Source organism: Psittacula echo, assembly GCF_963264785.1.
Source record: "Psittacula echo genome assembly, chromosome: 5".
Taxonomy (NCBI): Eukaryota; Metazoa; Chordata; class Aves; order Psittaciformes; family Psittacidae; genus Psittacula; species Psittacula echo.
This window is the reverse complement of record NC_137739.1, coordinates 52,162,336-52,178,244: the sequence shown is the minus strand read 5'-3', so window position 1 is coordinate 52,178,244 and position 15,909 is coordinate 52,162,336. Positions and strand designations below refer to the sequence as shown.

Sequence of the window (15,909 nt, the reverse complement as noted above, 5' to 3'; positions counted from 1 at the left end):
AACAATGCGGGGACACACGTTAGAAGGAGCTATCTCCCGCGTCTCCCGGCGCCGCAATAAAGAATATCTCCTTGTCAACTTGAAACTCTGTTGGCGAGTTTATTCCTGGAGTTTTCTCAGAATCAGAAAAGACGAGATTGCCCCCCCCCCCCGGTTCAGTCCCCGTCAGGGCACTCGCTTGTGGAGTCCCGGTTCGCGCCACCGCCCCAGGCAGCGGGCTCGAGAAAGCGATACGTAAAGGCCCGTGTTCTGCCTCAGAAGAGGCTTCGGCCGGCGGCGGATGGGAACGCCAAGCGGTTCCCCGTCCGGGAAAGCCATCCCGGCTGTCGCCGCTGTGTTGCCTCTCCTCAGCCAGCAGCGCTGTGCAGCCGGAAGGGGCGGGGCGGCGACGGCGGCAGTACCGGGTCTGGCGGCAGCTGGCCGTTGCGGCGGCACCGGGCGGGGGGATCTGCTGCGGAGCGGAAATGGCTGACGAGGCGCTCTTCCTGCTGCTGCACAACGAGATGGTGGCGGGGCTGTACCGTGCCGCTGAGCAGGGTGAAGGGGTGAGAGGGGCCGGGGCCGCCCGGGGAGCCGCCCGGTAGCGGCTGGGGCTAATGCTACGGCTGCGCCTTGTTTCTTGCAGGAAAACGGCCGCTGCACCACTAAGCTAGAGAGCATGGGCTTCCGTGTCGGGCAGGGGCTGATCGAGAGGTGAGTCCTCGCCGCGGCCGGCCCCTTGCCGTGCCTCTCTTCCTGCTCCCCCGCCAGTGGGCGCTGCCATCCTCGGGAGGTTACGCTGCGGGAGCCCGTGCCCCCTTACTCCCGGCCTGCTGGGTCCCGGCAGGGTTCGCCAGCTCGGTGGAAAGCTGCTGGCTCCCCTGAGTGGACAGAAAGCTATGATGCGGGTGTGCTCCTCTTACTAGACCTGCCATCCTGTCTTTTGGTATCTCATTCTTGCGGGGACCTGTGTTTGAATACCACAGGGAAGTTTTGGGCTATATATTTTTGCGGCGCTTTCTGTCATGAAAACGGAGTCAAGGTGTATGGTTACTTTTAATGCGTACAATCCCTTTTAATTGCAGTGTTCGTAGACATACTTTGGTATGTTTCCTATTTCTGGGATGTTTCATGGTTTTCTTCTCCTTCATAAATGTAATTTTACGATTGGCTACTATGTTTCTCGAAAACACTCTGAGTCATTGAAACTTTGAAACCAAGCACGTTGCCTCCTTGTTTCCCCAGGCGCTTTGGGGATGCACATCCAACTTCAGCACCCTACTTCCGAGGTGGTGTGGAGACTCTGAGCTTCTGAAATCATGCTTTCATTTTACAAAGTGGTGCTTTAGTGTCAGATGAAGACCCTTAAGGAGGATAAAGGGAGAGAATTCTCACATAAGCTAGAGAAAGTAGATCCCTTTTTGGGAAGTGGGAACAAGTTTCACGTTTGTTCCTTTGCGATAGTGCTTTTTAGCACATTTGAAGGACTCCTTTGAAGCAGTAGGTGTGAGCTTTTTGTTTATCTTCTATTTAGACGTTTAGTTGAAGATAAAACTGATGCAGTGCTTTGCATCTTTCTGTACTTCAACTGTCTTTACTAGTCATATAATTAAAACATTTATTCTGCTGTCATGTTGCAGGTATTAATACTTGCTCTTAAGTTAAAATAGTCGAGGAATACAAAGTGATGCCACAACATGCTGAAAAACTAATTTCTATAACGGCCTCAAAAATAATGTGCGTAGTACCATTTTTTCCTGTTTAATTGGTCAAGTTGTGCATACTTTCGTTATTGATATATTTCTCACTTATCTCTTAGGTTTACAAAAGATACTGCCAGGTTCAAGGATGAACTAGATATTATGAAGTTCATTTGCAAAGATTTTTGGACAACTGTATTCAGAAAACAAATAGATAACCTAAGGACTAATCATCAGGTACTAATGCTGTAGAGTAAGATTTAACTTGCAGAATCAGTAAGAGTTCTGAGTTAGTAGCATATTTTTGTTTTCCGTAGTCTAGAATTATAAGAAACCCAAAATGTTCGTTATTTTGTTTTAAAAGTATGTTTTTAAGGTTCATGTTAGCATGTAGCTTCAGAACACAAGTTAGTAATTGCTTGTGTTGTCTTTATTGCCACCCTGTTTGGAAAGACTAAATGCTTTGAATTTCCTATTCGCTGCTGCAGAGCTACAAACTGACAGGACAGTAATGGTTACAATTGATTAACACTTAAACAGGAACTTTTTACTGTTATTTCCCAATAAATTTTAGAAAACTAGTTTGAGAAAGTGATATTGCTGTCTTAACGTATTTAAACAGAGTGGCTGCCTTGAAGTATTTTTTGTTTTCATTTTGAGGAGTAGTTACAGTTTTCAGCAGTTGCACTCTGCTGAACTTATAAAAGAAACAGTGAAAAAGTTCCCAAATTTACATGTTGGTAACACTGCATTGTATCTATGTCCTTTCCTGCATTAACAGCCACAGTTCTTGCAGCAAGATTAAAATAATTTTGCTAGAGTAAAACAATCTTCTTCCTTTTGAATGACTTTCTTATGGCCATTTTCCTGTTATATCAAAGTTGGAACATGAGATTTTTTTTTTTTACAAGCGTTGTGCCAAATAAAATAGGTTTTATTTTTCAGTGAGCTGTTTACCAAGTAATAACTTTAAGAGATAATTATTACCTTAGAAATCTGTTTTTGAAGTCAAAGAAAGCTGCAGTATTTAGCTTAGGTCTCAATTGCATATGCGGCCTTAATCTAAGTTGAAGGGTTATGAAGTTCTAAGGTAGCACAGTCATTAACAAAGAAATTAAAATGACAGGTGTAGAAGAAGCTATACTGTGTGTTCATACTTAATTTATTAAAACGCATATTGTGGCACAAAATTGTAATATAGAATATACCAGACTTTTAATTTGATCATCTGCTGGGTGTTGTCGCCTGTATCACTATTAAAGAAGATAATTCTCACTGAATTTGAGAATAAGAATGAAAATTAAGATTTGAATGTAAAAATCGGCATGCATTTGGTATATTGACAAAGACTTTTTAATATGGAGCTATTGTTTTTGAGTACTGGAAGGACTCTTCCAAAAATGTAAACAGATGTTTTTTTAGGGTTAACTAATCATACTATTATGTAGGGGGTTTGTTATAAACTCACAATTAAGTATCTTTTATTTTGATATTTCATATAAGTAAATAATACCATTTAAATCACATGTACCTTAATCTAAAATTGCATTTTTTTAGATTTTTCAACCTGCGAACATTTATATCTACAAATCAAATCACATAAAATGCTGATTCCATGTTACTGCATATGCAACTGAAAAAAACTTTTTTTTTTTAATAGGGTATTTATGTCCTTCAGGACAATAAATTTCGTCTCTTGACACAAATGTCTGCAGGAAAGCAGTATTTAGAACATGCACCAAAGGTACCCTTCGGTTTTATATCTTTGAGATCTACCAGTTTGAATTACCTTGATTTATTAATGATAACTTTATGTAATTGAATGGATGCAAACTGTTCAAAAGGGCAGCCAAAGTTTAGTCTCCAAAACCCGAGCTTTTAGAAATACACCTCGTTTTGGAACACTGGATTTGATTTATGGTTCAAGAAATAGTCATAGTTGTTGTGAAACTTGCTGTTGTCATGTTTGAGTTACTTGATGGTAGGAGCTGGTCTGCCACTACCACACAAATTCTTGAAATTCAGAAAGCATGTACTTTCTGAAGCTTTTTTTTTTTTTTTTAAATATCCAAAACATAATTGGAAGATGCTATTTGTTACCTAGAACAAGCTTCTGAGATTATATAAACATGTGGAAAGATCTTCCACCAGTTAAAAATGGTTTTGAGTGTAGACGCTGAGAGTAATAGTTTAGGTAAGTAAAATCAGTGCTTCTGCAGAAACTCTTATATAGCACTTTGGTTCAGGCAGATGTAAGAAATGGGGCATTCAGTTCCATTTTATGGCCTCTTAATCTTCATAGTCATCACAGTTGAAGGCTACTGTCCTTGGGTTTATTTTTCTTGGTGTTTGGCAAGATGTTTCTTCTGGTTTACAGCATATATTCTAGATATCTGTAGGCCTTTGTATTCTAAGATGTGATCTGTGCAAGAATGCTGTCTTGGACTGTTTCTCCTTCATTGACTTTAATACCAGTTGCTAATTTAGCTATGTCTTGGGAATAATCATTTTAAGGATATGAAGCTCTGACAGGTATAATGGAAACAGAAACAAGAGACTCAAGATAGTGTCTCTAACAAGACAGATCTGTATTGTGAGCTCTGCTGCACCATGTATCAGAGCTTTCATCTGCTGGAGATGATGAAGTCTCTTGAGCACAGTAACGGAATCTCCATAGTTTTATGTTGTCCAAGTGCTATGTCTTGTTCTTGAGTACTTAGTTTCATCTTTAGCAACAAGCTTCAACCTTCACATTTATTAAAAATGCAACTTTATGTTTAGTATTTAGCATTTACCTGTGGACTAATCAGAGGAGGCCTATCAAATTTGGGAATAAAGAGTATTGTAACAGCTGAAGTTTCATCAATGCCTGCATGTAAGTAGTTCTTGGAGTATTCAATTATTTGTTTACTTGTTAACTTTCCTTATTGACTTCATCACTGTATAAGCATTTTTCAAGGTGGGATTAGTTTGAAGCTGCTGGGCCATAGGAGTCATTATGAACTTCAGGGTACAGCTTGTCACTAAATGCTTTAGTATTTAGAAATTACTGACAGAAGGTGAACCTCCATGATACTGAGTGGAAAGCAAAACTAAAAAGTTGTATTTATATTTAAGCATCAAATACATAAGATGTATGCCCAGAAGGCCATTTGAACAAGTGAAGATAAAAAACAACCAGAACAGCTCTTTCTCTACAGAAGTCATTAAGAAAGAATGAGAAATCCATTGTAACTATCCAAGCTGCTTAAGGTGAACTAAAAAAACTTTCCAAGGTCTTTGCATGAATTCTAAATTTAGCTGACAAAACTGTTGTGATGTGAGAAATGGATCAACTTTAAAAAAGAAAAGAAAGAGAAGATAAAGCAGTTCAGCTGGAGTTAAATTTAATGCTAAATTGCTTGGAAAAAACCCAATGTTGATACTTTGATCTGACTCTTTTTCTTTGCAGGTAAATTTCAGGTGATGATACAGAAGATGTAGAGCACATTCAAATCTGGGTGTCTACCTTAAAAATCTTTTGTGTGTGGAGTCCGTATCTTGGTTCAGCCCTGTATGTAGCTTGTAAATTATAGCAGTGTGCAGCACAATTCCAAAATATGTAATAAACATTCAACAAATTAACTTAACACTATCCTTGCATCTTGGTATGAAATTTATTCTATACCAAAGTATTCATGTCTGCATGGTAGAAAAAAACATCTAATCAAAAGTTTTCATCAAAACATTTCAGTTACCAAAGCAGCACATATGGAAGATAGGAGGCATATCTTGAGAATAGAGTAAAAGCCTGACCAAGACTAAACTGCATTAAAGAACTAATGTTTTGTGTCACCTCACATGAACGCCCAACTGCTGCCTTCCTCTATCCACTCTGAACCATGAGGCAGCAATTGCTTTTGTATTTCTGATTCTTCTGAAATTCTTCTGAAGAAGCCATTAGCAAGTAAACCAAACCCCTTTATTAGTGGTGTTCAGTGGAGGCTTATTTCCCCTGTAGAAATGATATGGGGCAGGAGAGAACTTATTTCTACATAGTTAAACAGTTCCTCCTACCTAATTAACAACCATTTTTTGTGTCAGAATAATTTTATGGCTAAGGTCATCTATACTGGCTCATGCATAAACTCAGTATTAACATAGTCATTTTTAATTGCTGGCTACACCTTACTTCAATTATGAGCATGTGCAGGAAGATGATTAGGCCTGCAAGAACCTATAAAGACATCACCAAGACTCTTGAGGACATAGGGGTTTGCTAGATACTTGTTAGAAGATTTGCCAAACAGCATATCTCCTGCTGTAGGTAAGCATGAAAACATCTTGTTAAAACTTTTAATGAATTCTGCTGTGAGATTTTCCTGTTGGCAGGTTCAGGCTTTATACATTCAAATGAATCACAACAGAAACTTAACGATGTTCATTCAGAAGTGTGAGAATGCCTTGTGATAGTGAGGCAGTTTCTACTTTGTATAGACTAGCATACAACAGGCTAACTAGAAAAGCTAATGTATTAAGATAGCACCTTTGATTGTTGTAACTACATTCTGTGTTGGGAGAAGTGTTGTCCAGTTTCATGGTAGACAAGACCCTCTGTAAGCTCTAGGGAAGGTCTGAAGTTTGTACTGGACCAAGCCTTTTCTAGGGAGCTACTACAAGCTGGCAAACTATAGATTATAAATGCAATAACCAGGGGTCTGTTATACTTGAGCTTAAGATGCATGAAATTCCGATCTTTCCAGGCACCGTGAATGCTAGTTCAGATTAGTTGTAGCTGAATAAATTGACAGTTCTAGGAAACATCTAGAGCAGAACTCAAACTAGTGAAGTGCTGTCCCACTATTATAGAGGAAAGTAATTAAAGTGGTATGGTACTCAATGGGGATCAGCTGTTTGACTGAAAATGCTGGGTTCTTACACTAGTGGTTTATAGGAAGGCTGTGGTGGTTGTTTACCTTTATTCCTCAGACTTGTTTGTAACTGTAGGGGTAGAAAACCAGCTAACTAGTATTCTTGCATTTCATGGGTTCTTCAGTTGCCAGCTGCTGCTTTCAACATGCTGAAAATGTTACTAAAAAGACTAGAAATAATTTGCACTATATAATAGATGGACATCTCAATGTCATCACCTTAGGCATCTGCAGTGTGGTAGACATTCAGTATCATAGACCATATAGAATCATTTCTACTTACATCTCCAGAATTAAAAGTCTAGTATTTACTGTAATTCAGTTTGATTTTTCACTTAGCATTTAAGACTACTATTCCAGATACAAAAGTGGCAATCATTCAAAGACATACTAAAGGTTTATTGGTAAATGGTTGTAGTTAATGATTACTAATAGCAAGGGGAGGGACTTAAATTCTACAATAAACCAAAAGCAGGTATCAGTTAACACTGTTTATCAATTTCCTGCTGTCAACAGAATTCATAGTTCTTTTAACACAAATTTTTAATTACTGAAGATAATTAGAACCAGAGGGAGTCATATATGTACCAAGCAGATGCTGATACTCCTAATGAAGCACTCCATGTTAAATATATAAATAGGCAAGCTCATGTATTTGTCAAGATACCATACAGAAAATAAATTTGTTCATTGTTTAATAAATGCTACTATTAAAAGTACTGAATACAGCTGCGTAAATTTCACTGGTTTCTGCAACTGTTTATTAAAAAGAGCATTATTACTCCAAAAGTAATAGTGTTCATGTTTTATTAAATTGTTTAAGGAACTTAGTGGCTATAGTTGAACTGCTTAGCCATGCTTAAGCTCAGGAACCAAAGCTTCAAAGAACACATTCAGTCCTAGTTGTGTAGATTTCTATGGTAAGGCTGCCGTTGAATAGCAGGAAGAATGAGAAAAGCCATGATATTTATAAAACCTCTTCAAAATGCTTCAGTTTTTTAAAAGAAAGACTTCAGTGGGTGTGTGTTAGATAAAGAACAACCCATTTGTAATGTAACCTCAGATTTCACTTAATAGCAGTGTCCACAGGATGACACATATGGTAGAAATTTCTAACCAAGAATGTAGTTTACAGAGACAGTACCTTGAGAGATGATGTCAGACCCTTCATTGACCATTTTGTGATGATGATGATACCAAAGACATTGACAATTTGTGCTACGGCTCAGCTGAAGTTATTCATAGCTGTCCCAAGTGCATTATCATAAGGGAACTCTGAAGGGGTTGTATCGTACTTCAGGTCTGAACAGTGCAGTGTCTTGCTGTTAACTCCAACAATGCTGTTTGTACTATGACAACACAAAATACTTCATATTCTCAAAACAGTCTAGGAAGGCTCATCAGCCAAGTCACGCTGATCGAAGTACCTAGTGGTGAGAAGTAGAATATGGTAAGAAACCTCTAATGCAACATTACTATGCTCCAAGTTGTTAGATCCCTTGCTTTCTAGCACTTCTTTCAGCGTTTTTACCATAATTATAGCTTTGCAGTTTGGGGGCTTGTCTCAGGATACCAATATGTTTTTTTCACTCTTAAGTTTATCTCAAGTCCTTTTACCCAAGTGTATTTGCTACATAGGCCCCAGGGTACTTTATTTTCACTTTCAAAGAATCTAGGTTAGGACAAGTTATCACACATTTTATTCTGGACATCCTCTACTGTTTTAGGTATGTAAGTCACATTACCTGCTAACTAAGCAGATTATCAAGTTCAGAGCTGATATTTGTTCTTCATTCTTGTTCTCCTGAAAGAGGAATAAATGTTATAACAGGTCATTTGTTACCTGTGTCAAACAGAAAAGCTGTTACATGTGCTTGTAATCTTCCCTTCATCTTCAAAGCAAACTTAGGACATGAAAAAATTACTTACCAAGAACTGAAAAATCATTCATCTTATAACTTGCTAAGTCCAGCAAGTCCTTTGTGCAATATAGCATTAAATCTTACCTCTAATACTCTGACTTCTGAGCATCGTCTTGCCAGCTGTCGAATAAGGGAGTGAGCTTCAGGTAGCAGAGGTTTTTCAAGGCATGCCAACAGTGCATAAAGCCATCTACCCTGTGTAGATTCAAATAACAAAGTTTTTAATTATGAGCATTTCATTGAAGTTTCATGCAGTTCTTGTTATATAAAGCAGGACTGGAGCATAGGTCTCAAAACAAAGTTGCATGTAAGTGTTACTGTCAGAATTGAAAGTTTTGAAAGCCCAATGAGACACTACCCTAATCAAAGTTTTGACAGTAACTGAAAATGATACATACTCTTCAGAACCTAAAACATTTTCATAGAGAATTATGAACAATTTATCCCCTGTTTAATGTGTTCATGTACAAGTAATTAGAACAAATTAAAAATTACCAGTTCTGGAGTAAATTTTTTCTCCCCAAACCAGCTGATCAGGTATTCCAAGACAGTGGTTACTGTTGCCTTTAAAAGAGGAACAGAAAGAGACAATAAAATACCTGAAATGTTTTGTTCTACTGTCCTTCTACCCAAAGGATTATTATATAAAAAGAAATGCGATTTTAAAAAATTATGCACATTATGAATTTCTACTCTGTGATGCTATATGGTATTTATTCCAGGTTGAAGTTACATACAAGGGTAAAGCAAGTGTTAAAGCACCAGTTCCTGGAATGAATTAATCTTCTGTGTCAACAAAAAGTTAGGGGTAAGTAGCTACAGATAAGGAAAGAAGCATCATGCTGACTGGTTGTTTTCTATAAAGGTGACTAGTGGAAAACATAGTAGTAAAGATAAATGCGATTACTACAGCCTTGCAATGTATGTAGGAGTTCACAACTGAGCATCAGGACTGCACTTAAAACACTGAGAAATCTTAAAACACTGTTAAGCACCTAATGGGCCCTTCAGCAAGAAAATTAAACATGAAGTGTTCTTGAGAAATTACAAGGACGAAATACTTTTAAAACTAGTCACAATGAATGTTAACTAGTAAAGCTGTTTGTAGCTGAAGGTCAGATAGTGATTGTTTTTCTTGTACAATGAATAGCATTTGTAATAAACAGTTGCCTACTCTAGCACACAAAAATAGGTAATACCTGCAACAGATAAAATATGAGAAATAATCATTTATGCAATGTCACTATGCAATTCTAAGAGGTAGGCTTACCTGATTCATTCTGCTTACAATACTTAGCAGAGGGGGAAAGCCAACCTGAAAAAAATCAGGTTGGAAAATGCAGACATTATCATAGACATTTTTGTTCTACTTAGAACATACTAACATTTTAATGTGGTGCTCAGACATTTGTAGTGAATTGGAAGTCTATTCTGAGCTTTGAACTCCGTTTTTAAAAAGTCTTCAAGCAAATTCAAGATAAGGTCCAGTCAAATTTGGTATCAAAGAACCTTGCTTTTCCAGGTATCTGTTAGTTTTGTTTTTTCAAAATGCAACAGTGAAGGACATGTTTGTAGGATAGCACATATAAGGAGAGGAGCCACAAATCACCATTCAACAAAACACTAAAGCATATTATGCAGAAAGCTTTCCCTTCAGTTCAGTGAGCAACAAAGTAGTGTGCTTTAGCTGGTAACATGAAGAAACTAACTTTTTGACTATAGGGACAGACTTGTTCTCTGCTTCACTTGGTTTCCACTTAAAGGGGAAGAAAAAGGGGAATTTCTCACAAGAGAGAGTCTTTCTACATAGCACAAGGTGGTAATAAACAACAGGGTTGTTTCTGGAAGTTATTCTTGAAAATAGCGTCTGAAAATTAGATAAAAGTTCTATACTCACCTTTATGTAATCGATTCCTAGACTTTCATCATCAGATTGTGTATCTATTTCCAAGTATATTCTTTCACCCAGGCAGAACTTCTTCCAGCCTTCTTCATCCTCTGGTTTTGGCTAAAAACAAATGAAAACTGTGAAATACTGCTATATTGAAGACACCAAAGAAAAGACTTGATAATATGATCAAGATGTTGCATTAGACTGTAAAGCAAGATTAACCACAGATTTAAAGACCTGAACCACCCCCCCCCAGCACTGCTATGAATTCTACTCACCATAGTAACATTGCTGTCCAAATGTTGTGACTTCCAGTGATCTCGGTGCTTGTTCAGGCTCTGAGTAATTAAAATGAAACCACAGTTCAACTTTGCAGTTATTTTATCCTAGCCATAGCTACTCTTCATTGTTCTTAAAATGCATAAAAATTCTATTTTATGATGTTCTATAAATCAGTAGAGGCATAACTGGCTAAACAGTTGCCATGCCTCTCAGTATAAATGAAACTAAGCTGCTCATGCTGGGTTTTTGGAAGTAATGTTAAAGCTGAAGGAATTTTAAAGTCTCTAAAGCTTATGAAAAAAGCTGATTTGGTCCAAACCCACACATAAAGCCAATATCGTGTTTCCAGCAGTGGTCTGTATCTCTATCAGATATCTACAGAACTGTTAGAAAAAAAGCGTGCTTTCCTAGGGTACTTCTTCTACCTGACAGGGATGCCATATAATAAAAATTGGCCTGCTGGACAGTTTCCTGTACAAAGTGTAAACTTTCTGTAACAGAAGAAATTTTCCCCCTAACTCAATTGTTATTGTAGCAGTAAAAGCGACCACTAAAAATGCTGTGTGTAACAGCAGCTGATGCATAGTGTTTGAACAAGTAACTTCTGATGCTCTTTTTATTCTAAAATATTTTTAAAATACTCTAATACTTCAAAGTGTTAATTCTGGCACAGATGAGAAGAGAATTCATTTGGGTATAAAAGGAATATCTGTACAATGAATATACCTTTAGATGTAAGTTTGCTTGTTCCACTAAAACCTCAGATTATGCACAATACATATTATGCAATGTGATGCCTTGTAGAAATAACGGCTAGCTCAGCTAATATTTACAATGTAGATGCAGCAGTACAGACCCCCACCTTCACCAATTTATTTCCCTGACAAAACAGGGTAAATGAGCTCATGCAAAATTGAGTGCTATAGGAAATTCAGTGCAGTTGGTTATTTAAGAGCAGTGCAGTATGGAAAAGTCTGTGCTAACACAACCTTGCAAATACATTTTACCAAGTCAATATCTCTCCATGTAATGGGTGCCAACACTGTCAATATTCTAAATGGAGACTGTGTTGTATATACATGAATCTCCTCATGGGTTAGAATCCACTTGTTTTTTCAGTTGATGTTGAGTTCTGTAGAACATTCATGCTGGTACTAGGTTTTAATATAACCAGATAACATCACAGGGGCTTATGTCCTCCCTCAGCTACTCAACATCATTTAATCTAAACACCAACAGATATTTTGCTGAAGTAGAAGCAGATTTTTTTCTTTAAACATGACTCAAGAATTTTATCAGCAGTTTAAAAGCCACATAGCATATAATGAATTTCTTTCCCCCCAAGAACTTAAAACATTTGCCTACAAACATCTGTCCTATCATAAAGTCATAACACTTCTACACTAGATGCGAGGTTGTCCCCCATAAGCACAGGGGTGTTCTATGCACAGTCCCCTCACACCCCCCGTTTTGTACCTGACGAACAGCTGAGAAATTGGCCACTTGCTGCTGCTGCCACTTGAGTGTTGGGGAGTATCCTTCAGGAGCAGGCTGACATCCAGAAATCTAAGAAAACACTGGCAATAATTATAATGCAAAGAAAGCTTTATAAGAAGAATCCTTAAGAGCAAGAGAGTCAGTAAACATTTACTATGAGGTAGACAATACTCTTTAAATCTTCATTTAAGAAAGGTAAATCATGACCACATACGAGACTGACTTACCAATTGGTTTAGAAAAAATTTCTTCTGACTCTTCTTGTATGCAAATAAGAAGAAAACTTAGGCCTTCAAAATACACTGTCAATTACTTAAGGTCTTCTTTCTAGCAGTGTTCTGCCTTAAACTTCCCTGTTTATAAAAAGCAGGGTGCTATCCTTATCTTGGACAGTTGCTATGAATCTGAAGCATTCTACTTGCCAATATAGTAGAAGGAAGAAAGAAGACCACAAAAATATGTTTTAGAATTAGCTGACAATTAAGTAGATACAACCTCTTTAAAGATTAAGATAAAAGAGTTATTAAAAAAAAAAAAAATCTTTCTACAAATGTTTAAGAACATCACTACAAAGACAAATGAAGAGAATGGTCACAGAAGTTACATGGTTGTATGTCAGTACTAGAAACTTTTCTTGAGCAATGTAGTAGTGAAATTTCAGATTACAGAGTTTTCACTAGAGAAAGACAATCTTGGTCTCTCAAACAATTTGAAAGTAGATTGAAAACCAAGCTGGCAGGGGCAATGTGACAACAGAAAAATCTACTTGGGCAGTCAGGAAATAGTGCAATAAAATATTACACCAAAACCAAAAGAAGCAGTGCTAAAATTTCATCTAACTTTTGTAAAGTATAGCTGTATGTACTGCCCTTACCCTAGATACATATTTAAACCTAAATATAAATATGGAGATAGCTTTCTAAAGTTTATGCAGGTTTTATGATTAAATATTTGTGAAATTTAATTCAATATTAGATTTCCTGAGACAAACAGAACAGCTTGCTGTGTATCAAGTAGCATAGACATTATCAGTTTAGAGCAATTATAAAGCCTGCTGTTACCCAGCAGTGAAACAGGTGTTTCTTCAATCCCTGACATTTAATCTAATCCTGTAGATGCTTTTAAAATCCAGCAGTGCTATTTAGTTATGCCAAATATTCCCCAAAGTAGTACAAACTTTATGTTAACATCTTTCCCACTTTTTTTTTTTCCCTCTCTCTCAAAAAAACCCAAAACAAACCAAAACCCAAACCAACGTGTAAAAGTTTTCAGACTTACTGAAACATTCACTGTCTGCTTCTTCCTCAGTTTTCTGGGGTCTATTTGTGCCACGACCACATCCGGACATCGAGCTGCTTCAATCCTGCAAAATAAAATCCACTTTTTCCTGTTTATAACAGGTGGTCATATGCAGCACACCTCTGAAAGACTGCACCTGCACAAATCTTCAGGTATGTAAAACACTGGATACAGCGGGAATTCTTACGGAAAGTTTGACTTGAGAGTGATAGATCGAGTACTCTCAGCTTATATATAGCTGCTCCAGCCACTTCGGAGCTTGCTTACATTCTAACCCGCCTAAACAGCGCACCGCTTCCCGCAGCGAGGCCTCCCACCGCGGCTGGCACGGAGAGCCGGGCGCTAGGGCTCCCTCCTCCCGGTGAAAACCGAGCAGCACCGGTCCCGGAGCTGCGAATAGCGCTGTGGGGCACCGACCGGCCGAGAGACACGCCGCGGACACGACACAGCCCCAGCGAAGAAGCAGCAGCAGCCTCGCAGAAAGCGGATAGGTTTAGCCGCGATACCAGACAGGATTCCGCTGCGCCGGGAGCACCGGCGAAACGGCTCTTCTGGTTGCGGTTGGCGGGCTAGCGGCAGCACAGCAGCGCGAAACTCGACCCGGGTAGCACCGGCTGCTGCCCCGCTCGCAGGCATGTGACGCCAGCCCACCAGCCACTCACTGGACGCGCTTCAGATACTCCTGAGGTGTCCTGGGAGGCACCGTGGGGTCGAAGTCCTCAGCCAAGTCACAGTCTTCCACAGGCAGCAGTCGCGGCATCAGCTCCTCTATACCCGACTCCATGGCCTCAGCGCCAGCGCTACGAACACCCCGCGATGACAGAAACTGCCTCACAGGGTGCCACTGGGAAGCGGTGCGAGTGTTCTCGCGAGAACGGCAGGACTAGGCTAGGTCCTCCCCTCTACCCCGTGGCGGCTGCCTGTGCGGTAGGGGCGGGCGCCTCTTGAGGCAGTGGGAGGTGGTTGTGTCCACGTGCTGCCCATCAAACCAGAACGAGATGATGTTTAAAGTCCCTTCCGACCCAAACCATTCTGTGATTCTGCAGTTTCTTGAAATGCTTTGGGATTTATGATTAAAATCAGTTGCATAAAAGTTGATTGCTATAAACTTAAACGTGCATCTCAATCTGTAAGGGTTAATATCTGAGTTTTTATTTTGTTGCTGTGTAGTGGGAGGATCTACATGCCAAATCAAAAATGAGGTAGCATTAGCACAAAGGGGGATTGTTTCTTAGTTAAGACAAAAGTGGAAAGATAATGCTGTAATAATTTATATAGTGTATTATGAAATCCCTGTTACACAAAATGTCAATCTGTATATTATTTTGCCCATTGGTTCTGCTGCATGCAAAGTCAGTTTAGTGCTACCCACAGTCCATCTAGTAGATCAGAGTTGCTCTAATGCTTCTGAAATCAGTTCAAAAAGAGCAATGCTTTTTCTTCTGCAAGGCTGTGTTTTAGCAGTTCTGAACAAACATCTACCTTAACTCCTCCTCTCCACTGGCTTTTGTTTGTTTTAAGGTGTTTCCAGAACCACCTACGTGTAACAAAGAGTTTTAATTCTGAAACCCGGATCTAACATCCTAGTTGAGGACCATGCAGCTGATGCAGTCACTGCTGGATATAATACCTGCTAAGCTAAAAATACTGTGATACCTCTGGAAAGGCTGACCAATGGGCAAGACAAAAACTTTGGTGAGTCCACCTGTAAAAAGTTTTCTTCCTTTATTTCAGTAATATTCAGAACTTATTTTTTCTGTTTGTCATGAATGTCAAAACTGTGAACAGAAAAAGAATCCACAGATATAAACACAGGTTAAGTAACTTTCTATCCTTAGATTTCTTTTTCTGTAACTTTCCATGTATACATTTAAAATGAAGTAACATTTTTAATTATTACAGTGAGTCTTCCATGGATAATAAAATCGTTTCTAGCAAGTTTTACCAACAATGTTGATGCAGTGGCTAGCAAATATGACTCAGTGGAAGAAGAGGAAGAAACTAGGAATGAATATTCTTTCTCCTCAACTGCCTAGGCCTTTTGGAAGAGTACTTTTCCAAAGAAAGGGTGAGTTGTCATCAGTGGACATGCACTGCTGAGGGAAAAAACAAAACAACTAACACATGAACTGAAAATTCTGCATTTAAAAAAATGAAATGCTTTAACTCCACTCTCTCAGATTGGGACATAATAAAGTATTTTCCTATAACGAGTATACACTGTGTTAGGGTCCTATTTTCTATTCTACTGTTTTGCTACTCCTTGCTTTTCTCTGTGGTTTGCACCATCCTAACAGCTGCGAGACATAAGTTTAGAGCACTGGCTTGAGTCATTATGTAATGAAACTTAATTGTGCTAATGACTGATTAAGAATGTTTATACCTTTCGTTTGTAGTGAACTTTCAGAATAGTATACTTTCCTGTTCTT

The 15,909-nt window shown here is 38.7% G+C and overlaps 2 protein-coding genes across 4 annotated transcripts; one reads left to right on the top strand and one right to left on the bottom strand.

Annotated features, from left to right (window-relative positions):
• The first annotated feature begins 87 nt into the window (after positions 1-87).
• TRAPPC6B (trafficking protein particle complex subunit 6B) lies at positions 88-5,962 on the top strand. Of its 2 annotated transcripts, XM_080617238.1 has the most exons (6): positions 88-545; positions 626-693; positions 1,799-1,916; positions 3,340-3,423; positions 4,461-4,554; positions 5,131-5,962. In XM_080617238.1, exons 1-6 carry the CDS (start codon positions 465-467, stop codon positions 5,160-5,162), a joined length of 477 nt encoding a protein of 158 aa, XP_080473364.1. In that variant the 5' UTR covers positions 88-464; the 3' UTR covers positions 5,163-5,962. The 2 variants fall into 2 exon arrangements, with proteins under 2 accessions (XP_080473364.1, XP_080473363.1); XM_080617237.1 differs by lacking the exon at positions 3,340-3,423 and having other exon boundaries at positions 332-545.
• Positions 5,963-7,267: 1,305 nt separating this feature from the next.
• GEMIN2 (gem nuclear organelle associated protein 2) lies at positions 7,268-14,354 on the bottom strand. 2 transcript variants are annotated; one of them, XM_080617235.1, is made up of 10 exons: positions 14,143-14,354; positions 13,460-13,544; positions 12,161-12,250; positions 10,681-10,740; positions 10,409-10,519; positions 9,782-9,826; positions 9,007-9,075; positions 8,596-8,706; positions 8,335-8,393; positions 7,268-8,016 (listed from the first exon to the last, which is right to left on the bottom strand). In XM_080617235.1, exons 1-10 carry the CDS (start codon positions 14,262-14,264, stop codon positions 7,977-7,979), a joined length of 792 nt encoding a protein of 263 aa, XP_080473361.1. In that variant the 5' UTR covers positions 14,265-14,354; the 3' UTR covers positions 7,268-7,976. The 2 variants fall into 2 exon arrangements, with proteins under 2 accessions (XP_080473361.1, XP_080473362.1); XM_080617236.1 differs by lacking the exon at positions 9,782-9,826.
• Between the last annotated feature and the right edge of the window lie 1,555 nt (positions 14,355-15,909).

Coding starts and splice junctions, on each gene's coding strand:
- GEMIN2 (XM_080617235.1), bottom strand. CDS start 14,264: ATGGAGTCGGGTATAGAGGAGCTGATGCCGCGACTGCTGCCTGTGGAA. Junction 9,827..10,408: donor TAGGAATCGATTACATAAAG/GTGAGTATAGAA, acceptor GATTTTTTTCAG/GTTGGCTTTCCCCCTCTGCT. Junction 9,076..9,781: donor TTGTAAGCAGAATGAATCAG/GTAAGCCTACCT, acceptor CCTCTTTTAAAG/GCAACAGTAACCACTGTCTT.
- TRAPPC6B (XM_080617238.1), top strand. CDS start 465: ATGGCTGACGAGGCGCTCTTCCTGCTGCTGCACAACGAGATGGTGGCG. Junction 694..1,798: donor GGGCAGGGGCTGATCGAGAG/GTGAGTCCTCGC, acceptor CTTATCTCTTAG/GTTTACAAAAGATACTGCCA. Junction 4,555..5,130: donor AGTTTCATCAATGCCTGCAT/GTAAGTAGTTCT, acceptor TTTTCTTTGCAG/GTAAATTTCAGGTGATGATA.